This window comes from Cyprinodon tularosa, unplaced genomic scaffold (genome assembly GCF_016077235.1).
Source record: "Cyprinodon tularosa strain WSP-4 unplaced genomic scaffold, ASM1607723v1 ctg69, whole genome shotgun sequence".
NCBI classification, from domain to species: Eukaryota; Metazoa; Chordata; class Actinopteri; order Cyprinodontiformes; family Cyprinodontidae; genus Cyprinodon; species Cyprinodon tularosa.
This window is the reverse complement of record NW_024039440.1, coordinates 1958843-1985680: the sequence shown is the minus strand read 5'-3', so window position 1 is coordinate 1985680 and position 26838 is coordinate 1958843. Positions and strand designations below refer to the sequence as shown.

At 37.4% G+C, this 26838-nt stretch overlaps 1 protein-coding gene across 1 annotated transcript in view; it reads right to left on the bottom strand.

The window, feature by feature from the left end:
- dner (delta/notch-like EGF repeat containing) overlaps positions 1-23826 on the bottom strand; it is a 65846-nt gene extending 42020 nt beyond the window's left edge. The window contains exon 1 of the mRNA XM_038267983.1: positions 23295-23826. Within this exon, the coding sequence (XP_038123911.1) occupies positions 23295-23618 (324 nt within the window). The 5' untranslated portion in view covers positions 23619-23826. The remainder of the gene's footprint in view (positions 1-23294) is intronic.
- Positions 23827-26838: the final 3012 nt, after the last annotated feature.

The window sequence follows — 26838 nt, the reverse complement described above, 5'->3', positions numbered from 1 at the left end:
CATTAACCTTTAGCTTGCTTTAAAGATAAATAAATTGAGCTTTGTGAAAATACTTCTTGTAATTAGGTGGGACATTTTAAGGAGTACCACTGTTAAAAAGTTATCCTAAAAGTGAGGTAAGCAAACTTGGAGAAGCATTTTTATCAGGCAGCAGACTGAACAGAAATTAAGCACTTTATAACTTCTTGTGTTTTCTTGTTTTTTTTCTTTATATACAAAACAACATTGAATAATTGCAGACTGTTTGATGATTATTTCCCAATCAAAACAAGAACAGTAACTCATTACAAGTAAAAACTAAACCAGTATCTGGGCTGCATTTAAAGGCAGATCTTTATTTTCGCCACCTTGTGGTGAAAGTGATGCATTACAGTCACAAAATAATTAAATATAAAGAAAATTTTATCTAATTTGATTCTTTATGTTTAGTCCTGATCAAAATTAGAAAAAAGCAAGAAGTTAAACTTGTACTGTGACGTCCCCAAAATGTTTTATCACTTTAATTCTGTATTAATTTGTGATAAAAACAATAATACATAGAAAATATGTTATCAGTTATTTGAAGAAGAACACATTGGTCCACACCTAACTTTATCCAATCCATTCTACGTTAAGATAAAATAAATGTCTGATGTCTTTACAGAAGAGAAATTTACGGAAGCAAATAAATCATTTTCTAAATGTCCCATTGGTATAATGTCTCAAAATAAATTTCAATGCTTCAACGTTTTCATTTAGCCAATCACTAGTAGGTTCCTCAGCCTCAAACCCTGCAGCCTTTGGGAGTAATCATGACTGCTGTATTTCACCAGTTTTGTTGCTATTTTGCTGCATAAAGCTTGTCTCATTTGAAGAAGATAAGGCAGCAGGGGGCTGCTCTAATGACCAAATCATTAAGCTAATTACATGAAGTCAAATGAAAGATGTGTACAAGACTTAGAGATATGCAATGAACTTGTAAGGTTAAAAAAATGAAGTAGCATCAAACCTTTTTCAGTTTTCTATCAGGTAAACGCAAGAGATCAGAAACTGAATTTAGGATCTTAAAGGCTTTAATAGTTGTTAGTCGTCAATTTTTTTTTTATTACAGCCTGATGTTTGTTATAAAGAATCTGTTTTCAGGTGTTTCAATTCACATCTGAGATTTGATCTGTCTGCCATTCATGTTTTACTGATGAGAAGTGTTAAATATTGATGGGTCTGATCTAGATCCGTCTTCCCTTTTAGACTGGATGAGTTTTTTTTTTACTTTTTTTTTGGAGGGGGGGCTTTTTAGGCAGTTGCTGTTTGTTGAACTCAGACAGCAGAAACTGGAGCACTGCTGTGCATTGTGTGATCTCAGAGGAGCAGAGCAAATATCAGGAAACATGATGCAGAAGAGAAAATACAACCAGCCAGAGTTACAGTATGTATCCAACAAACACACGCTTAATGACACACTGAATGACGAGAGGGAATAACACTGCACACATTCAGGGAATTACAACCTCCACGGTGTGAGTATAACAACCAGGGAACAAATATAGAGTAATTATATAATCAATCACACAGCAATTAGATGAAAGAACCATATTAAACTTTCATATAGCCAGCAGTGATTCTCATCTCAAATGTGCGGTGCATAATGAGCAGCAGCAATTCAGCTAAAACAGAATATTTAATTCATGATGGGTGACAAAATAATGCTTGGGAATCATTCTTTAAAAGAGTCCTTGTAATTTTCTAGATTCTCCCTCCTGTTGTTTCTCATGAAGTTTGATCCCTTGGATTTGACATGATAATCTTCAGGGTAAGAAGATCCTCACGCCAAAGCACTGAACGCTGTTGCCAGCGTGTAATTAAATAATCTGTGAAAATGTAAAGCAAACGCCTGTTGTTTGAGCTCATGCCTCGCTGAGACTAAACATACGGATATGTTTAAAAAAAAATGTGTTGCAGATCAAATAAGACAGAAAAGCCGTGAAGAAAACTGAAATTTCTCTTTCTTAGACCCACAGTGGGCTCGGAAATTTTCCTCTGATATCATAACTGAACCGGAGCTACAAACAAAGGACTCACACCTGGAGAAATTAAATAATTGATTTGTTTAATGTTTTTAAATGTTTTTTTTATGATTACAGTCTGGATTAATGTTCACATTGGATTTCTCATGTCATGATGCAACCTTTACATTTTTATTCTTTGTAAGTAGGGCTGAAACAATCGAATTAATCGTGATTAATTGGTTATTGAAATAATCGTCAGCTAATTTAGTAATCAATTAATCGTTAACTGGAGTATAGAGCCTCTAAAACATGCCTTTAGCTGACACAGCGACCCATGAGCAGCAGTTATGCCAAAATTGGAGAAAAAAAAATTTGCATTTAAAAAAATCTTTTTCGGCTATCAATATGCTCCTCAAGTCGAAATATTTTAGTTTCACCTCGTTTAATTTCATTCTTTAAAGAACATTTTGGTATCCGATTAATAATCGATTAATTAAAAAAATTAATCCAATTTGCTAAATAATCGTTAATTGCAGCCCTATTTGCAAGACGATTTACATAATCTTTAGTGGCAGGACTATTTTTGACAGGTCCAAGTATCTGTTTTACCTTTTCACTATTGTCACATCTGATGATTGTTTTTCTATCTGTTCGGCTGCTCCGATGTTTAAGGGTTGCTGCAGCAGATCATGACTCAGCAAAGCTTTTATGCTAGATTCCCTTCCTGAAGCAAACAGGGTTCAAACCCAGCTCACTTTAACTCTAGCGGAAGAACAGTATTTTCTTACATTTTAAAACAATATTTTTACCCTTTTTGATTTGTCTTGGGTTTGCATTAGTCTAGAATAAATATTTAATATTATTAAAATGTTCATTAATTTCCGTAACTAACTTAATAAAACACATGATATAGAATATTTACACATAGACTGTTGATTTTAAGCCTTTCTTTAAGTTATGATTACTCATCTACAGCAAAAGAGAAACATCACATTCAAGGTTAGAACATTCTATGCAAACAATGAAAATCATCTTTCTAACCATCACAGCATATTTCTAGTCTGATCGCTAAAAACCGAGATCCCTCTACATTGTGACTATTCTTGAGCACTAATAAGGCAGATTGTTGTTTAGAATATAGGAAAGTGTTCAATAAAAAGTGCCTAAATGTGGAATAAATAAATACACACACTATGTTACTGTGTTAAAAAAAATCTATTTCTAAGCCTTGAATACAGGATCTGTCAATACAGCAACTAAGCAGCAATGATCACCCCCCCGACACCCTCACCCTGATTTATGATCACATATTTAAGTAATAAAGTAATATGATATGTATGAAATATCTATATCCTCTTGTCTTGGGGTTAAAGATAAAGTGCTCTGTTACCTGTAGATGTAGGAGATCAAGAAAGCACTAGCCTAATTAGGTCTGATGCTTCGAAAATGATCAAACTCATAATGATGCTTAAATGATTAAACTAATCAATAAAGTCATTAATGCTTAATTAGAGAGCCTTTAAGTTATGGATGAAACACTAAACCTCAGAGAAACGCTCAGTAAAGCAACCAGAGCATCGCAAACAAAGAACTGACACATAGCAGAGACAAAACCATCCCTGATCTCTTTAACTTGTAGCATAACGTCCACCAAAGCGCGTCGCTTTTCAAAATGTTTTTTTTTTTTTTTTTTTAAGACAAGATTATTTCTATAGTACATTTCATTATAGCATGACTATTCAAAGTCCTGCTCAAGACCAGTCTTTTCATACATCTTATTTTTATTCTTCGGCTTTTAAGTGAAGCAGTGTTTCACATATTGTTTTGTTAATTGGTGTTGTTGTCTTTCCTGTAAAGCACTTTGGTGCAGTTTTATACCTGTTTTTAAAGTGTTATATAAATAAATTTGACATTGACATTGACATCACAGAAGAAAGAGAAAAGTACATTGCACTTGTATAACGGCAACATGGATAATAGAGACTGAAAATAAATAAGTAAAATTATTATATTCTTATTATCATTTGTCCTTAGGATGCACCCCCAAACCTAAGATGAGCAGAGTGATGTCTGCAGTTCAGTGCAGTGAAGAATGCTCTGATCTTTATATTGGAGAAACCAAACAACCTCTCCACAGATGCATGGCTCAACACAGGCAAGCTACCTCCTCCGGAGGACTCTCATTTGAGGACCAGAATGTTCACATTTTGGAGAAAGAAGACAGTTGGTTTGAAAGGAGTGTGAAGAAAGACATTTATGTTAAGAGAGAAAAACCAACCTTAAACAGAGGGGGCGGTCTCAGGTTCCAGGTCTCATAAACCTACAGTAGAGTTGATAGAGTTGATTCCTTCCTGCTATCATCTGAATCATCATCGCCATGCAGGTGACCAAGATATTTCCCCTGTTCAACCAGGCCAACAATGACCCTAGCGACTATCTTTTCAGTATTGGGCTTTTCAGGCCAACAACAACCTCAACAGATCTCCATTTTTAAGAGGTGGACCTGTTTTTTCTGTTCAATTTGCATATTTTCTAAGCCACAAAAAGGCTTTTGTTTGGGCAATTTCATAAGCCTGCAACTCAACACTACTCCAGACATTTTGATTTGAGAAAGCTTTCTGGATGGGAAGCAAAATGTCTTCAAATTTAGAAATCAAAGTCCAGATGTTGTTTTTTTTACTTTTTGGGAGTGACTATAACCTGGATGACTGAGAATCCTCACCAGGATTAGAAAAAAAAAATAGAAAAGCTGACTTAAAAGCTTAACTAAGGCCATTCCAAACATCCACCCATCCATCTTCTCCCACTTATTCAGACAGGGTCACGATGAGGCCGTGGCCTATCTTCAGCAGTTTATGGGCGAGAGGCGGGATAAGCCCTTGATAGGTCACCAGTCTATCCAAGGGCAACTCAGAGACAAACAGAAACATACAACCATGCATGCACACCATTAGAGACACACCTAAGGATAATTCAGAGAAGCCATTTAACTTAACCGTCATGCCTTTTGGATTGTGGGAGGAAGCCGGAGTATCTGGAGAGAACTCAGCATGCGCAGGGAGAACATACAAACTCCATGCAGAAAGACCCCGGGCCGGGAATCGATTGCTGCAAAGCAACAGAACCACAAACTGCACCACCATCCAGCATTCAAAACAAATCTGTTTTTATTTTTTCTTAAAGCTAAAGTGTGTAATAATTAGATGGATTTAATGACAGAAATATAATATGCATAAGTATGTTAAATATCCTACACAAACTAATAAAATCATCAAGAAAGGTGATGCAGACGTTGCGGGAGCCTTTTGCACCATAGCGGACTATTGTTGCAGGGGGGAAAAAGCAGGGGGAGAGGATCATGTTGCTGCAGTCTGCATTCTGATCATTAGATGTTAATGGAAATTATACACTGTAGCTTTAAAGCAATTTATGATTTTAACACTTTTACAGTTTTCTGGGATTTCATTCCAGATTAGTGGAGCATAAGAACTAAAAGCTGCTTTTTCAAGTTTGGTTCTAGCTCTGGGCAGACAGAATAAACTAAGTCTGGATGGCTGATACTGTATAATGACAACAAATCTGTTATGTATCTTGGTGCTAAACTATTCATGATTTCTGAGACAAACAGAAATATTTTAAAGTCTCTTCTCTGGGACATCACTACATGAACGCCATCCATTGGAGCAACCTAAAAACTCTTTCAACTCTAAAAGTAATGGGTTTGTTAGTGCAGAAAAGTCAAAACCCACCAAAGACATGTTAGTGCATATCACATTAGGAATACCTCAGTGTTTATTGCTGATTATTACTGGTTATTACAGCTGATTACAGCACAGATTGTGGATTTTAACTTTCTTCTCTCACTTAGTGTGAGATTATAAAATCTGGATCACTGACTTTAATTAATTTAATTACTGACACTATATTGTTCTTGAAATCACTTCAACAGTAAAAAACAAGTTCCTAATTTGCAGATTAGATCAATATATGATATGCAGTGAGGTCTGTGTACGGTACATGACATAGAGCAATACAGAGAATAGATCTAGTTTCTAGCTATCTAAAAATGAGGATGAGGAAGATAGAAGAGCCTATAAATGTCTAAGGAAATGAAGGATTGGGGTAGACGTAGAGGAAAGAGAGCTGAGGATGCAAAGGGGGGAAATAAAGATGCTGCAGCAGCAGAGAAAGCTGAAGATGAGAGGCTATGAACATTTTTTTTCTCAGGAAACTGCTATGAAAATAAATAAATATATAAGATATATTGCATAATTATTTGTTTATGTAGATACATGTCACTATGTAAAGATAAAAAAAAAACTCTGACAACAAAAACCTGTCTGAATAGCTGTGTGATAAATATTCCTGGTCTGTAACATTCCCTTTTTCATCCAGGCTGTTTCACCATCAATAACTGCAGATGATGCTGAGGCTAGGGTTATTTTTTCTCTCCTCTCCGTCTTTAATGTTATCTATTTCTGCACATCAAAGTGTCCGCCATCCCTCCCTATCTCACTAACTTCCCCATGGTTTTCTGGCCCCATGGCTTCAAAGAGCAGCTCGCCTTTTTAAAATCATGAGGTCCACACGAACGCGGTCAAGCACCTTGATAAAATTCAATCTCGCCTTGATGCATAAGCAAATGCAAAAGCAGCAGTTGAGTAAAGATGGAAGGGAGACAAGCTAATGAGGTAAAACCGTCCTCCACGCTCATGAATTTTAATCCAAAGTATATATTTTACATCAAAACGAACCTTTTATTTTTTTCCCCTACATAAGCATCGTTGATATCTCCTCTGCACATCTGTCAATCAGAAAGCAACTGACAGCAGGACGATCCACCAGGTTCTCTATGTAAATCACATTCAATAAGCTGCCATAATAAACTGACATCACCCCTCAAAAGTTATTCACTGCTCAACTTTGCCTTCTGCCAAAACAGATAGAGTGAGTGATGAGGATTAATGCAACAAAATGAGTCTGAGAGGGCTATGAGGGGAACCGGGAATACTAAGTGGCAGTGGTGCTGCAAGGCTCTGTTTATAGGCTGTGGAGGGACTCAGAGGGATAGAGCCTTCGTATTTGATCCTGCAGGGAATAAAATGTATCAAGAGTTCTAAAGATTTCTGGTAAAATCATCTCAAGTTCCTCATGCAGCAGATGCTCCAATAGATAAAGTCTTTTGGTCCCAGACTGCATTTCCCACATGCATGGAGCTTTTTTCTATATTACATTGGGCTTCCAGCCTACATGAAAGATCCACCCTCAAGTGGAACCAATTCACAGCTTCTTTTCGTCAGAATAGACTTCAATATTAGCTCTGTGTTTGTCTGAGGATTCATTATTTCTATGTGGAGCAAAACTAGAACATTTTTCAATCGGATACTATAGCAGAGTAAAATATGTTATCCTGGACTGAGATTAGGGGTTTCTCTGAGTTTTATGGGCCACTTAGTGCAGAGATATTAGAGCAATTGAAGTCAAATCTTTCACCAAAGTCTTTTCCAGCTGTTATTATTTTCAAATTTTCCACTGTAATAAGTTTTGGTCATTTCTTTACATAAGGAAACAATACATAACTCAAACCTTTCCTTGTCTGAACCTCCTCATACTTGCTAGTTAGCAGAGGTGCTGGAGCCTATCCAGTAATCAATGGGAGAGGGAGGAAATGCCCTGGACAAGCAGCCCGTCCATCACAGAGCAACACAGAGACTAATTGGACATAAAACATGCAAACACCTACTCAAACCCAAGGGCAACCTAAAGAGAGCAGTACATCTAACAATCATGTTTTTGAATGTTTGAGCAAGTTCGGATACCCAGAGAGAATGCAAAAACATCCTAAATCCATGCAGAGAGAATCCAAGGTGAATTATTTGCATTTTGCATTAAAAAATTAAAAGACATTGGTGGTGTCATACGGATGAGCAAAACACATAAAATTTTGTTCCTACGTTAGTTTATTTGTGTAAATTTCACATATCCTTAACCTTCATAGAGCTTATTAAGGGTCCATCCAAGAGGCTTTAAGCTTGTGTGACCAGTTTTAATTAAACCATGTATGGCTAAAGCCCATGGATCTGTTGTATTACACAACGCCTTAACAGTGTTGTATTTGCAGCTCTAGTATGGGGTCCTTTTGATCAATGTCCTCCAAATACAGCAGCAGGAAAACCCCCTGATGGTCGAACTTGGATACTTGACACCAACAGTAGGACATTAGAATCGATGAGTTTCCTTTCCGTTCACATAATGGGGTGAGTGGGATGTCATGCAACCAGAACAGAGCTTGTTTACCACCAAAATGTGCTTAAATTTGAAGAAAAACAAAAACCTAAAGGTAAGTATTACCAGCAGTCTGGTGCAAAATCTATTTTCTCAACGGTATACCTAATCATTGGGGACATATGGAAATCCTTTGGCCCAGAAAAAGAAAAATAGATAAATCATCCTGGAAAGTATCCTGATATAATCCATGTGTGCAATTGCTTCTCATCCATTGGAAGTTCTTACTTACGATTCTGCCCATGAACACAGAGCTGCACATAGAATAAGGTCAAAATGTCCTCCAACTTAAAATTCCTCCAACAACCAGTTGAACCACAGAGAAGTCAAATTTTGGGGCTTAGTGACGATAAATGAACAGAGCTATTGCCTTTCATAATCCTGAATGTCTTAAATTAATGGGTTATCTTATGTGACGTAATCTATGAATGATGCATTGGGTTTGTTCTAAAACTATTTCCTCTTGTCTTGTTTATAATGTAACATATCCTGATAAAGGCTCTGTCCTGTGCAGCAGATGTTATAACTCAGGACTATAACCATCCATCCATCATCTTATTCCATCAAATAAATTAAACAAATGCTGTTTAAATGAGGATTCTGGTTTCTTTCTTAATAATTATGTGCAGAAGTTGAATTTTTTTTTTAATCCCAGCATACATTTCAAACAACACTAAAACAAAATAGTCCTCAAGATCTATGTGTGCATGAATTATTGTCCAGCTTATTTCAGTTTTGTCACAATGGTCAAAGTTTGCTTAATCAATTCTGCTATTTTTACCTCTAATTTTTCTTTAATTTAATCTTTTCTCTCCTTTTCTGTGTACCTTTGGGTTTCTCTGCTCATTTGTTTTTTCCTAATCTTGCCTATGAATGGTGCTGTAGGTAAACCTGCCATGCCTCAGCCAGCTCCACTCTAACTGGTGAGAAATTTTATTTTTGAACTGTGCATTATCAGCTGCTTTCCCAGCATTTTCTCATTCTGCTACCTGTTCCTTCCTGCCAGACCAGATTCCATCTCCGCTTTGCAGCACACATGACATGCATGCGAATAGAAACCCACCTCCTGCCTTTTAGGCAGTCTGTTAATATGACAGACTGTTTCATCATTAACCATTGGCAAAAATAGCAGCTACTGACTGTGATAGGACCGAGGTTAGAAGGTATTAGGTATGTCATGATATGAGCTTTTCAGATCTGTTGACTGGTGTCCAGTTTTTTAGAGGACACAATGTCAGACAACATAAAACAGCTTCTCTCTGGGCCAACGGCTGCTCCAGATGGATGTCATTTCATGCTGCGATGTACAAATTCACTGCTCACCCTGACCTACATACACAAAGCATAGGGTATTAAAAAAAGTGACACCTACCGCTCACATGATTAAACCGTTCCATTTGGAAAGCCGAATCAAACAGCCAGAGCCTTCAGGCAGTTCTTGTTCTGATTTTCGTTTCATGTCTTTTTTTGTTTTAAACAGGTATGCAGCGTGTGTTTAAATAACTAAACCTCCTTTTCTTTCAAGTCGGGGTAAAAAAAATGGATGCAGAGCTCAAAGTGGCACCAAGAGAGGATGAGTCTATTGGGATCGTTTTGATCTTTTTGTGATGCTTTTAACCTGAATTATCAGCAGTTGCTTTCAGGACTTTAACATAACAGCAGGGATGGAAAAAAAAAGGAGCTTGAACATGTTCGATGGTGTTACGTCTTCACCACCTGTGGATCTTTTGTGCTCCTTTAATCGAGGCTCTGTTGCCATAGAAACCCTCAGTGAGTTACAGAGAAACCAGAGTGGTAAAAGCTTGGCCTCATGGTAGGAGGCCAGCCCAGACGTGCATCATCGCTGTTCTCCCAGCAGCCCAGTCATTGGAGAGGAAGGAATCGTTTTGGTGCATCTGACGATAAATGAAGAGATGAGAGGCAGGAAGGAAACTCAAAGATGACAGCACCTATGAGAGTTTTTTTTATCTTCCTCCTTATATAAAGCTGGATTTGGTCGAGAAGTGGACTGGAAGCAGCTAATGGGCAGGAGGATATTATCTGAGCTAAAATAAAAATAAAAGGATTTCCAAAACTGCATTCCTATCATAGAGATGATTACTCAACCTTCATTATTAAAGTCTAAGCAGATATCAATGATGTCGCATGAACTGTAGGGTGGGTGAGTCAGTGGGAGACACACTTTAGATGAGACTGATCTATCATAGCAGAGAGCTTTACCCCTCTTTACCCAAACAAAGGCTGAACTCACAGCACTTATCACTGGATAATCAGCGCTTACGAAAAAAATTGTTAGAACTGTAAATTTGTGTATACAAAAATGACAAATAAAATCTGTCTCTAAATATGAGATCAACCAGGAAAGGCTGATCGAAATTCAGACATAAACAGCAAACTGTTTTTCTGTGCTCCAGTATTTTGTGCAAATAAATTATAAAATCTGTATTTGTTGGATAGAAACTTATTCCAATGCAAAAAAAACAAAAAACAGCAAAAGTGGTGGTCAAAATATTTCCTCTATTTGGGTACAACTAATCAAATGCAAAATATCTGGAATCAAAAATTTCCAATGATGCATGTAAAAATGTCTTTATTAGAAAAAAGGACACATTGAGAGTTCAGTTTGAATTTAAAACCACCGGAAACCAAACTCTGGAGATATTTTTATGGTTATTTGAGGAGAAGCAGTCATAGCTTTGCTTTTCAAAGGAAAATCTCTTCTAAATTTAGCCAAGGAAAGACATTAAAAACCAGCTTTGGTGAGAGCATTTAAATTATCTTGATAAGTTCACATTAAATTTCAGCTTTCAGCTGCATTTGCATGTTCTATTTAATTTAAAAAACTTGTCTTTTTTACATTTTCTTAATGCTTTCTTGTTGGGAAATCTTCTTCAGGCCCCACTCTGTCCGATTAAGAACATTGTGACTTTTGACTTTATGCATTATCTACTAAAAACTAATATAAGAGGTGGAATTTGGCGAAAGCATGCCAAACAGAACCGCTGGTAATTATTTGATCAGCTAGCTCAGCAATTCACAATCCTATAAGCTTCTGAGCCATAAATTACCAAAATAAATAAATTTATTTTATTTCACAGAGTGTTTTAGCATAAATATGCACTGATAATCACACAATAAAGGGGGGTACAGATCCAATTTAGAGTTATTCCAAGCAAAGAGTTTCAGAAGCTTGCAGTAGAAGTGGAAAGAAAAACATAAACAGGCTAAAACTTAAGAAAGAAAGGTACCATTTGAAATTTCTGTCTTGCAGATATTTCCGCTGTCTTTTAAAAAATACAAAATCAGTGCCTTTGATTTCTTTTTTTCTTTTTTTTTGTAGAAAAGACAGCAAAGTCATCAGATGTTATCCTAAAATACATCTCTCTAAACTTATTCTGGCTCTCCTGCCCTTTTTGGGTTTAAAAAAAAATTCATTGAGTATGAAACCCTTTCAAGTTAATACAAGGTTATATCAGTGTGAGACACTCAATAGGTGGACGCCCTCCATGCTGTGTTTGTCTGCATGATTTCTTCGGATTAATCTGGTATTCATTGTGTGCTGCTGAGACATGATGTTTACAATGCACATGAGTACATAGAAATATTGCAGCATGTTGGCTTTCATCCCAGCTGGCCTCCATTAGGCAGCATACCGGCTAATAAAGCTGCCTCACCAGTTCAGGCTATCCGGGAAGACGAGGACGATTTTGCATCTGTTATCGAGTTTTTGTCTTTCAGGGAGAAGTGGAGGACTTGTTACCAGAATTCAGTACTTTTTTCTATTATAAAGATACCTACTTATAATTACGCTTCTGAAAAAAAAACCTTAGGTCAGAAGGAAGTTGACTGACACACCTCTTTGTCAAATTATTTCTACTCCTTGACTCCGTGTTCATCTCAGACGGGGTTCTCTGGAGGAAAGATGCTGTTTTCCGTCTGTTTCGCCCAAGCCAAACCAAAAGTGAGTGACATATCTGTCAAACTCTCCCCATCCTCAGCTGACAGTTGCCATGAGCTGTTTACTTACTGTTCTTGTGTTTGTTTCTTTTTAAAAAAAAATTTTATTCTGAGTGGATCAGATGGCGCCTCTGATCTCAAACCCTGTTTTCTATAGACAGCCTGTCTTGTTTGTTGAATGCTGAAGCACTTAAATTCAAACACGCATGTAAGCAAACATCCACCCACACCTCCCACAGACAGCAGTCAGCATACTGCGCTGCAGGAAGATGAAGCATCAGAAGTGATGCCTCATTTTTTGCATCGTAAATTTAATAATGACCCATCTTGCTCATGTATTAAAGATGTAATAGAGCAGAAAACAGTCAAGATAGTGTAAATAACCCACAGATAAATAAAACAAATAGATGTAAACCAAGTTCTCATTGACTAAAAGAAATGGAAAGAGTCCGAGGTACGAGAGGAAATTTCGGCTTACGCCCACAGTCCAAGAAATAAAAAGCTGCAGATCTGGAAGCAGCAGCTGATTCATGTTTGGAAAGCACCAAACAAAACATGATAGCAGCATTGTTTTTGGAATTTCAAGTTAAAAAGCTGATTCTGGTAAAGAAGATATACTAAATGGTGGGAGGTATATATATATATATTTGTCCAGGTCCTTTGGGTCTTATGTTATCCTCTAACTTCATACTTTATTTCTCAAAAAAAGTCTCATGCTAGTTTTCTTCTTATTGGAAAACAAACTGCCTCTTTTCTGCAATTCACCTGTTTTGTTCACTTTGTTTCTCCTTCATTTGTGTTATACAGGCTTTTTCCTTTTGCTGCATTTATTATTTTTATTCGTTATCTTGCCTCTGGGTCGACTGTAGCCTGTCACCATTTCTCCCAGAGCTACTATTTATAATTGACGCTACAAGCAATGAAATAAGCCTTTTTCTGATTCTTTAATAGCCAAGAAAAAAATCACTTTTTTTCATGAATGTTTTCCTTTTCTTTTAAGTTTATACTCATAAATAAGGATTGCATTGGGGATTAAATCAGTGACAAGCAGAATATTTGTCAAGGCGAGCCCTCCAGCATTCATCGTACGCTGAACCGCAAAGGAACTCAACCAGGGTGGTATGAAAAATAAAAGATTGTCATAGAAGAAGTCAGAAGTCTGGTTTTAAATCATAGATTATATATAAAACCTAAAAAGGAGCAGATAGATTTGGCTTTGTTTTAAATTCTGCTGAACATCCTAAAAGTAGCCATCAAGATAAGCAGATGCTGCCTAACCAGCATTAGCTTCTCATCTGCCTTTCACTTTCCCCTGATCAAAGGCCTGGGTGATGTGTGAAATGGAGATGACAGGCGAGTTTGGCCAAAAGCTTTCCTGTTCAAAGGAAACAAAGTCCGCCTCGTAACACCGAGACACATTAACATGACCAACAGTGAAAGCTCGGTGATAACAGCTCAAAGCAGGCAAGCAGCTGAGGGAGGTAAAATCTAAACCAAAGCCATCGGCGGGAGTTATAAACATAGCCCTAATATTACTGTATTTATCAAACCATCTGCTCCATGTGGATTTCCATTTCCTTTATGATTTCTGCAACTTTAATAACTGCTTAGGAGCTTTTTTTGTGCAGAGACTGAAGAAAGAACATCTTCATATTCTCCTACATTTTCATCACACATTTTCTCAGTTTTCTCTGCTCTTAAGCAAATGCCAGCTTTCACTATACTTTAAGAATTACCTTAAAGCATGGTGGAAAATTAACTACATGAAAAAGCTTGGGTTGTGTACTTGTTTTTCAGCATTATATTTTATTCTAGCAATAAAAATCTGAGAAGTGTAATGTGTCTTAGTATTCAGTCTGCTTGTCTACTCTTTTCAATCACCTTTTACTGAAAATACAGATGATAAGCCTAATTACACAAATTCGCCTCATCTCAATTAGCTTGAGTAAACGGTTTCGGAAAACATTATTTCAATCTAGTTTTACTCGTCTTAGTCTGGACTTTGTATAGGCCATTTTAGCAAAAGAAATGCTTTGATCAAAGTGTCTGCATTCTGGACTTCTTGGCCAAAATTCAGGCAGCTACTGAGGAGCATGTCGAAATAAAAGATTTCTTTAAAAAGAGCAAGAAACAACCTTACAATAACAAATAATGTACACAAAACAGAAGCCTATAAAAAGTCAAGGTCAGGATTTTCTGGATATCCTAGCTTAATTAAATAATTATTAAATTAGCAGAAACACAGTTGTTAACAATTGTGTTTTATTCTATGCATCTGCTCTGGATTTTTGGCTCTAGTTTTCACTCAGTGTTTTCAGTTAAATTTTGATTTATGTCCTTCTGTGTTTTCTAAGTCATTAGTATAATTTCCATTTAGTGTCTAAGCTCTTTTTAGCTATATTTAAGCACTGTTCTATTTCTTGTTTACTCTCTGCTGCCCCTTGTTCCACTCTCCTTTCCCTTAGCTCCCTTCTAGCTCCTTCTGTCCACACCTGCTCCCAATCAGTTAATTACTTGATTCATTTTTCTGTTGAGCATATTTGAGGTGAGTTTGAATTCAGTGGTGTCGTCCTGCAGCCTACTATTTGCCTGTTTTGAAGGACAGTTACGTTGTAAAATATGTAGCCTTGAATATCCTGTGACTCTTTGCGAGTCAAAGCAAGCCGGCTATTCTGTGCTTAGAGGAAAAAGGTACTTGCTGCCAAACAGTGGCAAATAATGTAAGTGCAGTTTAATATGATACAAATATGTGAATACCTCCTTCTGAAATTAATGAAAAAAGTTGTTTAAAATGTTTATTGAGTCAGATATGTGGTGGGTAATGTTTGGTTCATTGAAAGGTTTTATCTGTCCCTGTGTAAATGGGTTTGGCTGACATTTGAGTTAAGATTTCAATATATCTGCAGTGTGGGGACTATAAATCTGATATTTACGACAGCAGAACTGCTGCTAAAGCTCCTTGGAAATAGTTTTTAGGGTAATGAACATTGGTAAGAAGTTTGGTACCAGTTCTTTGCCTGCTTTGTGGGTCAACTGTCATGGTTACCAGGCAACACAGGGTACAGTCTGTGAAAGCCGGAGAAGGCTGGACCTGTTTCAATCCACAGTCAAAACTCTTCCGGTCTCCTCAATTTTAATGGACCTTGAAGGACTCAGTCCAGGTAGACCAGATCCTTGGAGCCTCTAAAATTAAACTCACCCTTACTCCACCTCTGCAGTTGCTCTTTGCTGGATTCTCTTCATTCCCTCCTGAATCCCCTTTGTTCTGGTTCCTGTGTTCCTGGTTAGTTATTTCTTAATTTATGCTTCTGTTGCCACCACTCTAATTATTTAATCTGTAAGCAACCACCTCAGCCTCCGTCTTTGCATTGGGTCCTCTTCAAACCTCCAAACTACTTGGCAAATCTATTCCTCCTGCCTTTTCTGTTCAGTCAGAATCTCACCAATAAGAAAACATTTTTTTCCTGTTTATTCTTCTAATGTAGCAATACACTGACATGAAAAAAGGAGGGAAAGTCAAAGAGAGTTGAGCGATGCAGTATTACTGAAAACCCCAATAGGTTGACGACAAAGCCCCTCAATTGGATGGTGAGGCAAAAATGAACATAGAAATGAAAGAATGAATGAATAAATTAAGGAATTAATAAAAAAATATGAATAAATTAATGAATACGGAAATGGATAAATAAGGTAATGATTAAATAAGGTATGCAATTAATCTATCTTATTGAGCATTCATTTAGTGCATTTATTCTTAATTATGCCCGTTTTGCTCCATCTTTGTAACAGTCATAGAATGGTCCTGTTCTATCCAGTGCTAAATTTCGGAACAGTCTGCACAAGCAGCCGACACCATCCTTAGGAAAGCAGTGACGCTCATGCAGGTAACTGACTCAACTTTGTCTTTCCACCACCAGTGGCCTGAAGGCAGTTTCCAGAGCAGCCTTGAAAAAAATAACATTCCTATTATAAATTTAAGCCCTTAACAAGGCTGCATATTTCTTTCAGGTATGTTAGAATCTCCTGTGTTGAATGGGCACCTCTGCTTAGACATAAAGCTGTATAAAAATCCACCTCTGTTTACTGTCATCACAACGAGGTCACACTGAATTAGACACGAGTAATTCACCACGCCAAGTTAACCCCAAACAAGAGATTTAAAGAACCCTTTGCTGTAGCAGGGGTTTGGGGCAGCGGCTCACATGTGTCCACAAGAACTGCCACTGCTTCACACCAAACACTGTAAGGAGAATGAAGAGAGATTAAAAAATAAAAATACTTCAGTACTCAAATGTCAAACGCTCTCTCAGTTTGAGGTTGTTCCTCTGCAGATGAAATCGGCATAGTCATTTTATACATTTATTAGACAAAAAAGAACCCAGTCGATTACTATATTTTCAAACGAGAACATGTTTCTACTCACAGTCACACTCCTCCTCCCACTATTTTTTCTGTGCAGCTCACGTAAAGCAAAGCTGCAAGTTTCACAGAATCATTTATTAAAATCTGCCTGGTTCAGTAGCTCTAGATTAGGGTAGCAACTAACCATTATTTTGCAAATCGATTAATCTGTTGATTATTTTTCCAATTAATAATTGGATTGCCAAAGGTTTCTTAAAGAAGATTTGATGCTAAATTAAACCAGGTTAAACTAAATATTTACCACTTGTTCTGAATAGAACATAGTGACAGACAAAAGCTATTTTTTTCTTAAATACAAAATGTTTAGATATTTTCTTACAATTTTGATATAATTACTGTTATAATTGTGTAGGTCTGTCAGTAAGGACGTGTTTTACGGTCTCTAGACTCCATGTAACGATTAATTGATTTCTAAATTAGTAATTTTAAATTAGACGATTATTTCAATAATCGATTAATTACAATTGTTTTAGTCCTACACTATATAAATATATATCCAATCAACACAGATGTCTGTTTAAAATAAAAGGACAAGTGCATTAATATGCATATGTGTCTGTAAAGATTTGACTAAAAACCGCAGTCCTCAGGGCTTCTGACATACAGGCTTTGTATATCAAAGAGAGCAAAGACTTGGATGAGCTGAGAGCTCTGCTTAATTGGATGAAGCTCAGGCTGCATCTGCTGCAGAGGAGACGGTCATGTGAGACAAAAAAGATGACCACAATACACACATACACACACTTTCTGACAATTACAATAAGCTTGAGGACGTGGCTTTGTTTATCATCTGAGTCCTGTCAGCAGAGGGTCTCTCTTTAACGGGATGTGTGTACTGGAGCTCTGTTAGAAAATCTTCATTCTTTACTGTCTAACTGACAATTAAAAAAAAAGATAACAGCCAGGCTGTGTGGAAAAAATCTTGGTGAAAGGTTTCTCACTGCTTTAACTCATGCTTTTATGAAAACACAGGAAAACTGTTGAAAAATAAAGCTTTGGGTCTTGACACAGGGTCAGGGGTTTCAACGGATTATTTTAGCACAATTATAAGATAAAACTTTATGGTCAGCCAGCATGGAAATTTGGCTCTTCAAACAAGAAAATTGTTTTTTTTTTTTAAGAAAAGAATGCTGATCAGAGCTTGTGTTAAACACTTCTAACTGGTGTTAATAAATGCTGAGGCCTCATGGTTGAAGGGCTGCTGGTTAAATCTGTTGTTACTCTAATGGATTTGGCAGCATGTCGTTGTGCATTAATTGATTGAACACAACTATTAAGATAGAAACATTACATAAGATGAAACCAAAGCAACATGGCATCGTCACAGGTACAAAGGGAGGATAGTTTATACTAAAAGTAAGAAACTCAACAATAATTGGTGAAGAAAAAACTGGGTGACAGATTTTCTCACTATGGGAAAAGGGTCAAGAAAACAGGTTGCAAATTTTTCCGGGTTTGTTTGCTTTTTTTCTATTTTGTTTAAGCTTATCAAAAAATAACAGGAAAACTGCAGGCTGCAGTTCTGAAAATCAGCAAATCTGTTCCATATCCATCCATCCATCCATCCATCCATCCATCCATCCATCCATCCATCCATCCATCCATCCATCCACAAGGCCAGCTCAGAGACATAGTCCCTCCAGGGGAGGGTGCGCCCATCCACCCTGTGAAGGAAACTTATTTCGGCCGTTGGTATACGCGATCTTGTCCTTTCGGTCACTACCCAGACCCCAAGCCCATTGGTGAGGGTGGGAACGTAGATCGATCAGTAAATCGAGAGCTTTGCCCCCAGACTCAGCTCCCTCTTCACCACAGCAGTCCTATTCCAGAACCACAAAAATAACCTAAGAAAAATATCATAGTCACAGAATGGAAACCTCTTAAATATATTATTCGGTTTACAAAAAAAATGAAACACTCTTTACATCTACTTGGTGAATCAGTTCAACACGTAACATTTAGCTTATGCTCATAACCGCTTTCATTGCAGCATTGCAGTGATTTAATCAGGATGAAGTCATCCCTGCATTAAAATAGCTTCTTGTTGCACATACGTACCTCTGATGACATCACAAAGGGCATGAGCCAATTGAGCCAATTTGTCGGGGTTCTTTTCACTTTTTGTGTTCATCCATCTCTTGATTTTGATCTTTCTATTTGCATATTTTAATCTAACTCCACCTTTAAACCCTTTGACATGAATTGTGTGCACCTAGAGCAAAACATTTGAGTCAAATAACCAAAGAACAAATAAAGGTGGTTGTTGAAGAGGGTGGAGTTAAATTACCAAATTTAAACCCAGCCATGCGTTCACCTTGACGACAGACCAAAACAACCACCATCATTCAAGTCAACAGACGACACAAGAGGTAGAAAGAGAGTTCAGATTGCATGGACTGAACTCCATGCAGTCTGTGTGAAAAGCTATTAGACAAAAATATAAAAAAATCAGGACTATTATCAGACCAGTTAATGTTCTGAAATCAATCATCATCAGGTTTAGCTTTGCCATTCAAATCATAGCATGGGGTAGGGTTGTGCAATATGGCCGAAAAACAAATTAAGATACAATCCTTTCATTTAAGTCCTTATCAATGATTATTGAATAGCTTTTTTATTTTAAGGACCAAGGAAAAAAGGGCCAAATCTGCCATAAGAGTTGCAGAGGCTACATAATTTCCTCTGCCTTCTTCTCCCAGGATGCTCTGCGGTCCTGGATTAGAGTTCAGTGTAGTTATATAATATTATATTGGACGTATTCCCTATTGATACTGATCGTATTATTATTGTGTTATTGGCTATCCTCAAAAGTAGATAAAATACTAGAAGCTTATCAGTTAAAGTCTTTGGTGACTCACAAAAAGTAGAACAAGCATTTTTCTTCTTCTGAGCATGAAAAAAAATATTATTTCTTAATTCAATACTTCATTCTGTTTTCATTGTGAGTGTAAATTTCATCTACCAGAAAAAAATCCCCCCAAACTGGTAAGCATCTAATATAAGGCTGATACAGCAAAAAAGGGGAAAATACAAAACAAAATCCCATTAAAGATCATAAAGGATCATCGGAAAGAGACCCCAAAACATCCAACTCATCACAGAACTAATGAGTTCAGGAAAAATCTAACAAACTACTCCTATATTTTATCATTTTAACTGCAAAGAGCCAGAAAAGAAAACCTGTTTCTAAACATAGACTCTAGATTCTGCTGTGATCTGCTGCTTACATAAACCTAACCAGTAAACCCTGCTTTCGGCTTTTTGCTGTAAAAACAAATTACTGTTTTGTGCAGCACCGGCTTCACTGCGCAGCAGAACAAAACAACCAAATCCATCAGGGGAGCAGAACGAGGCCTTCAATAATGAATAACTCAGAGGCTGAGGAGCTAATAATGCAGAGAAAGGCCAGTGGCAGCGAATTCCAACTGGACAGCTCAGGGGCCGCCGGCCAGAAAACAGTGCTGGCGGTTATTAAAAAGCAGCGAGTTTAACAAGGAGAGTGGGTTTTGTTTTCCCTCATGGTGCCCGCCGCCGTGGTCTGCATGCGACTGCTTTGATGATTTCTTCAGTATGAAGCACAGGAAAGTCACAAAGCTTGTGTAGCAGCCAGGAAAGTTTAATAATGCTGCAAAGGTCCCTGAAATCTGCAGACTTTTTCTTCATAATTTAACTATTTCTTTAGGATCTGATATTTCTGCAGTGGATAACCTCCCAAAGTAACCCTGAAATATCTGCTGTGTTTTGCAGAGAAAACTCAGGTCGGTTACTGACAGCTGCTCCAGTTTTCATGGTAAAGAAATGGACTGAAAAGTGGAGCAAAACAAAAATCGATGATTCCCTTCAGTCCCAACTTAGTGCTTGTTGCAGACCTGAGCTCCACTGGTGCATGAGGGGAGCATTAAGGTGGAATATTGTTGCTTATGCAGCAGGACAGAAACGTTCCCAACCAGCTCAAGCACAAATGGTTGCTCACCTTCTTTAAAGAATCACTGTGGTGCACATGCTGTTAAATATGAGGGCTGCAGTGTTTCTGAAGCTGGTTAAAGAGCTAGCTTCCCTTTGAGACAGAAACAGCTCCTTAAATGATTTCAAAGCTTCATGGAAGCATTATGACAGGCAGAAATGTCCTATTAACTGTGGGTCTGAAAAAACATTTGAGACTGCAATGATAAGAAAACAAGATTTAATATTGTTTTTAATTAAAATGCTCTGGGAGTTAATTGATGATTTTCTTTACTCTACAGGCTGAAATATGTGAAAACCTTTTATAACATTTAGTATATCTTTCTTGCACAAACTTCTTCAACTTACGAATCGAAGGAAGAACCACAGAAAATGGAGTAGTGAATGGAAATTAACCTGAGATCAAGACAATCTGACAAAAGATGACAGAAACACAGAAGCTAGTAAATCTCAAGAAAGGAAATCAGTGGCATAGGTAAAAGATTACTCTAACTTAAACCTACAATGAGAAAAGGCTTTATGACTTTACTTGGATTTATCACTTTACTTGGATTTTCAGTTTACTTGGATTTAGTTTTACATATGATATATATACATACAAATATATGTACAGAAGAGCTATATGTGTATACATTTTATCTGTTTTATTTTTATATTTATTATCTAGTGTAGTTGGATGTGTGTGTGTATATATATATACGTATATATATATATATATATATATATATATATATATATATATATATATATATATATATATATATATATATATATATATATATATATATATATATATATATATATATAAAAACTCTAACTGGACCATGTAACAAAAGTAATTTCCCTCTTGGATTATTAAAGTATTTCTGATTCTGAAGCCTCTGAGGGAAAATAGATTATGCCCTTGGGAGCATTATTTATTTAGGGAATAAATAAAAGTACATCTAAAACATAAGTACCAGAGAATGAAGGAGAGCTAAGAGCAAAGCACATGAATAAAAACTAGCAAATAATCCATTGGATCACAACAAAACATTTCTTTAGGTCTAATTTTAACCTGCTTTAAATGGTCCAAAAACATTTTTAATGTGTGGTCTGTTATAAAGCCCAATTTTGTTCATCTGACTCATCCTCAGAGGAAGAAAAGAGTAGAATTTTCATCAGTCCTGATGGATTTAACTACATGTCATCTGGAGAAACCTTTCATGATAACAAGGGAAAAGACTGAGGTTGTTTGGCACCATTTCAAAATTGATGGAGTTGCCAAAAAGAGGCTTTCAAATCTAACATCACTGCACCATCTTTAAGGTATGATGGTGATCAGGCTACTTGGAAATTTTTGGCACAGATTTCCTCTGGGACAGAGATCCAAACAAGCATCAGAACTGGTTCGCTAAAGGGGTCTTACATTCAGAGAAGTCCTTGCCTCAACAGTGACAGAAAAACGTATGGATCAAGCCAAGGCATCTGCTCTGTACCACAAAGTCAGATCATTTCAGAGCAGTGGTTAAAATGTTTCTGCTGGAGTTATACCAGAAGAGTTTTGATTGCTCCAAAACGAATGAGGTTCAGTTTATAGAATATTATCTGAAGTTAAGAATAAATTTGAGCTTATATGTAACATTTGACCCTTTTTGGATCTTAAAAAAAGAAATCACAGTAATATTCACAACAGCACTTTATGCAAAAACATATAGAAAACAAGAAGAAGAGGGTGGAGGAATTCATCTGCCACCTGTTGGAGGATTTAGCTAAAACCCAGTCACCTTGCTGTCTCCCTCTCCACTGCTGCAGCAGCCTTGCTCATCCCCCTCCTCGCTGCTGATGGATGCTCTCGCTCACATCAGCCTAGCATGACTCAGAAGCCAAGTGCCGTAGTGACGTTTGGCAAAACTCTTCAAAAGCCTCAAATAAAGCTCACACAGCCAGGGAGCAATGGAGCAGGTTTATGAGAACATCAATGAGAAGCTATCAGAATAAAAGAGGTCTGCAGCAGAGCTTTTAGCAACCCTGGAAATTATAGACGAGCTGATAAAAATAAAAGCAGCTCAATAAATGAGGTTATTATCTTAAAGGAGAGCAAAATTGTCAATAAAATACATGTTGCAGAATTTTCTAGGCTTTGGTGAAAATTGAAGACCATTAATACATAAAATTAATTCTCAGGTAATAAGATCTGAGCTGTTTGGTATTCTTGGAGTTTAACACCAACCCAGTTTGCTTTTTATTCATTTCATCATGACAGCCCAGCAGGAAACTAAAGGATTCTCATTAGAGACGGCCCTTTGGCCTCATCTCCTCCTTTAGTTAATAAATTCATAAATAAATGAGTCTGCATCTGCATCAATCTGTTGCAACTTTGTGCAACCCTGAACAGAAAGCTCAAAAAAGAAAACTTTTACCAAAAATCCCTCATCAATATGTAGCTTTTAGTTAAATAAACATTGTGTAAATATTGTTTTCTGTCCCTCTCTTTCAAACACACTCACAGACTTCTCCTCCTGCATCTCTCTCTGCTGCTGCTCTTCCTCCCTGTTTCCACAGCAACGCGGCACTCCACTCCATGTCACAGTGACCACACATGCTCCTATTCTAATAAAAATCCACTTACAAACAACAGAATGTGTGTTGCAATCAAACCTTATGCAAATAAGTACACGGATAGGTTTGGTGGGTTCATACCTCACAGTTGCGTCCAGTGAACCCCTGGCTGCAGGTGCATGTGTACTCCCAGCTGTTCTCCAGCCTGAGCGGAGGTGGGAGTGCAAGGCAGAGTCCCCCGTTGAGACAGGGCCGGCCTTCACAGGGGTCCGGGCGAGGTGTGGGTTGGGTCGGTGTGGGCTCGGCCGGGGCAGGGGTGTCCGGAGCCAGCTGGAAAGGAGAGGGGACACCTTTGATTACTCTGCCTTGGAGCAGCAGGAGAAGTAGGGGCAAAGTCAGCTTCCAGGCAGCATGGAGGTGACGGCAGGAGGTAACTGCCGGCATGCTGGAGACACTCATCTGCATCCTGAGCCTCTTTTCTTTGTGTGTTTGCTTTCTTTAGAGCTTCTGTTAGTGCTGGCTGAGCTCAGCTGCAACTGAGAGGTGTGTGAGAGAGAGAGGGAGAGAGGAGGAGGCTGCTGTTGATCCTTGGCTTTGTGCAGAGAGAATGACTGGCTAGTGGTACCAGGACTGAGGAGGAAAAAGTAGGGATGCAGGAGGAGAAGGAAAAATAGGCTATTGGCTCTTGTCTCTGTGTGAGTCACAGTGACGGAGATCACTGACGACACTCAGCATTACTCAACCCCCCTCCCCACTATCACCTTCATACCCCTCCCTCCCTTGTCTTTGACACACTCTTTGTGCCGAGAGCATCCTCCTCATTTAGAGTCTGATCATTCATGACTTCCATAAGGCTGGATTCAAGATGATCGACGAAGAAAATATGGAAAATAGCGATACTGTGGTGGTATAGATGATCCAAAGCTGCACCAGGAGTTTAGATGTTTTAATAGTTACAGTCGGTAACCAAACATTTTATTTGTTCAGTTTCATTATTTGCACCAAAGCCCAGTCAGTGACAGAGAAGACAAACCATTTAAACAGAACCTAAAACAAGAAAAATACTAAAAGATATCATATATTAACACATCACAGTTTGGAAAAGGGGCCAAAAAGCCATTCCTACGGCTCTGGGAAAGTGGAAGCTGTCATCGACTAACAGGAAAGCCACTTGTGGTAAATCTCTCCTACAGGTGCTCAACCAAAAACAAGAAATATTCCAAAAGCACATCAATAACTCGTCCATATAAAGGCCTTTGCTTTCTCAGTGTTCAGAATTCAAAAAGTCAGTGGTGAGGTCATTGTGAGCGTAAATTTCATCTACCAGAAAAAAATCCCCCAAAACTCGTAAGTTTTAAAAAATAAGGCTGATACAGCGAAAAAGGGAATTCATCTACCGGCCAATAAAAAAAAAAAGAATGCAAAGGACCTTGTAATGTGTCAAAAAACAACTGGATGAGCCATTCAGAATAGATTTAACTGATAAATACAACCTATTACATCTAAATAAGACTAAATCTCATTTAGTCTTATTTACCAAAATCCTTATTTTCCCCCTGCTCTTCAACAACTAAACAGGCCACTTTTTAAATGCTGAATAAAACTATATCATTAATGATAGCTAGTCTGAAGCATTAAATGTGTTTTGACGGAGCTACAGTTTCCACAATCCTTGTGTTATTTTCTATAAACATGATCAGGATTTGAGTCCCTTTATTAATTTATTTTAGTACAGCTAGCCTAGCTGGATTAATAGTGCGTCTAAATTTGCTTTGGAATGTGAATATATATATATATATATATATATATATATATATATATATATATATATATATATATATATATATATATATGGGTGAATATTTGTGGCTTTATTTATTATGAAATCAAAATTTAAGCTTATGGTTTGGCTAATTCTGCTTATTTCATTCATTTTCTATTCTAAGAAGATTCTTCTGTGTCATTAAAATATTTTAAGGCACTTAAAGATCACTCAGGCTTTACTTTGAAAATCTTTGCGTCAAAGAGACTGATATTCCCAAAATACTCTGTATTTCTTGTTTACTGCCAAGTCATGTGCATGAGGATTTGCACTGACTGTGCGATAGGGGGCAGTGTGGAGACTGACGCACAAAAACCAATAAACAGGCTGTTTGCATAGAATTATAAGGTCAACATCCAAAGATATACAGACATGTTTAAAAAGCTGTGGTGATCATCAAATATGAAGACTGTTTTTTTTTTTAGAACAGATGAAACCAGGGAAAAGATGCATGAGCCTGTTTCTTTATTTTTTTCTCCCATTGTCCTCGTTCAGACATTCATGCTCTGAGTGGATGGTGTGTGTCAGTGTGGAGCTATTATTAGCTCTCTCCTGAGATGCCTCAGTGTTCAGGCCCAAACTCCATTTGGGACAAAGTTGTACGGCTACAGAATGAGCCCTGGGTTTCATTTTTCTGTGGCCTCACCAAGCTCAGTGTTCAGCTCTGTGAAAAAGTTTGTCATATTGTAAAAGTTTAGCAATGAAACAAATGAAAGAAAACCATCAAAGCCTGGATTCAAAAGTATGATAAAAGTTGCAACAATTCATAAAGGCAAAGACTGGTTTTAGTCATTCTGCATTAAAATTCAACAAATGAAATTAATGGTAAAATTTGCACTTCGTCTTCTGCAGTCCTTATATATTGCTGACTGGATTATTATTAATAATTATGTCTCAGGATTCATCTCCTGTATATAAAGGTGATATTTACTGGTTGTTTTTGTTCCAAATCCCCAAATAAAGAATGGTTCTTTCTTTACACCAACAATTACTGGCTACTTTATTAAGTACATCAGTTCAAACAACAAATAAGCCAATATCATGGCCCTGCTGATATTTAAACAGAGCCTCTGAATTGGGAGAATTAGGTGATTGTGAAGTTTTTATTTACTGAATGGATCCTGAAGCTGCTGCTTTGTGGACTGAAATGCCTAAATGTGAAAGAAGAGTGAGCAGAATTGTTCACAATTGCAGAAAGCTCAATCTTAAAACAGACATCTTAAGATTTAAAGGTTGCAGGGTACTGTTGCTGAACATGTCTAACTTACAGCAGCATAAACACCACAGGAGAAAGCCCAGAACAGGAGGCTGAGGCTACAGTTTAATACCATATTTGGATTACAAGGAATCAGAGATGGATTACTTGGTCCATCAGCTTCAATGGTTGGCGGCAGCAAGGCGATGCTGGGAATTTAAAACAGAATTAATCCACTTTTCCTTTAGTTATCATTTAAAAACCACCATCACACCATCAGTGTGGTCATAACAGATAAATGCAAACTATATTATATTGACTCCTGTCCCAGAGCTTAGACCACCTCTCTGTACTACAATACTCATCCCCATTTTCCCATCCAACATTGCTCTTCAGGAACAGACCAGGGCAGGTTTAGATGAAATTTACCACTGGAGCTACAGCGGCCACAGAACAAAAGAAACAGGTCTGTGGCTTATCCTTTAATAAGTGCAGGTTTCAGACTCCTGAAATAAGTTAAATACCTTATTTTTTTTAATCTTTTAATTGTTAAAGTAAATATGTAGGAAAAAAATTGTACTGATCGGTTTTTGGTTTCTTTGCAAGCACTCAAGTGTATTTAGTATAATGTGTTCAGTGCAGAGGCTGGGACCAGTTCTACAGCCATG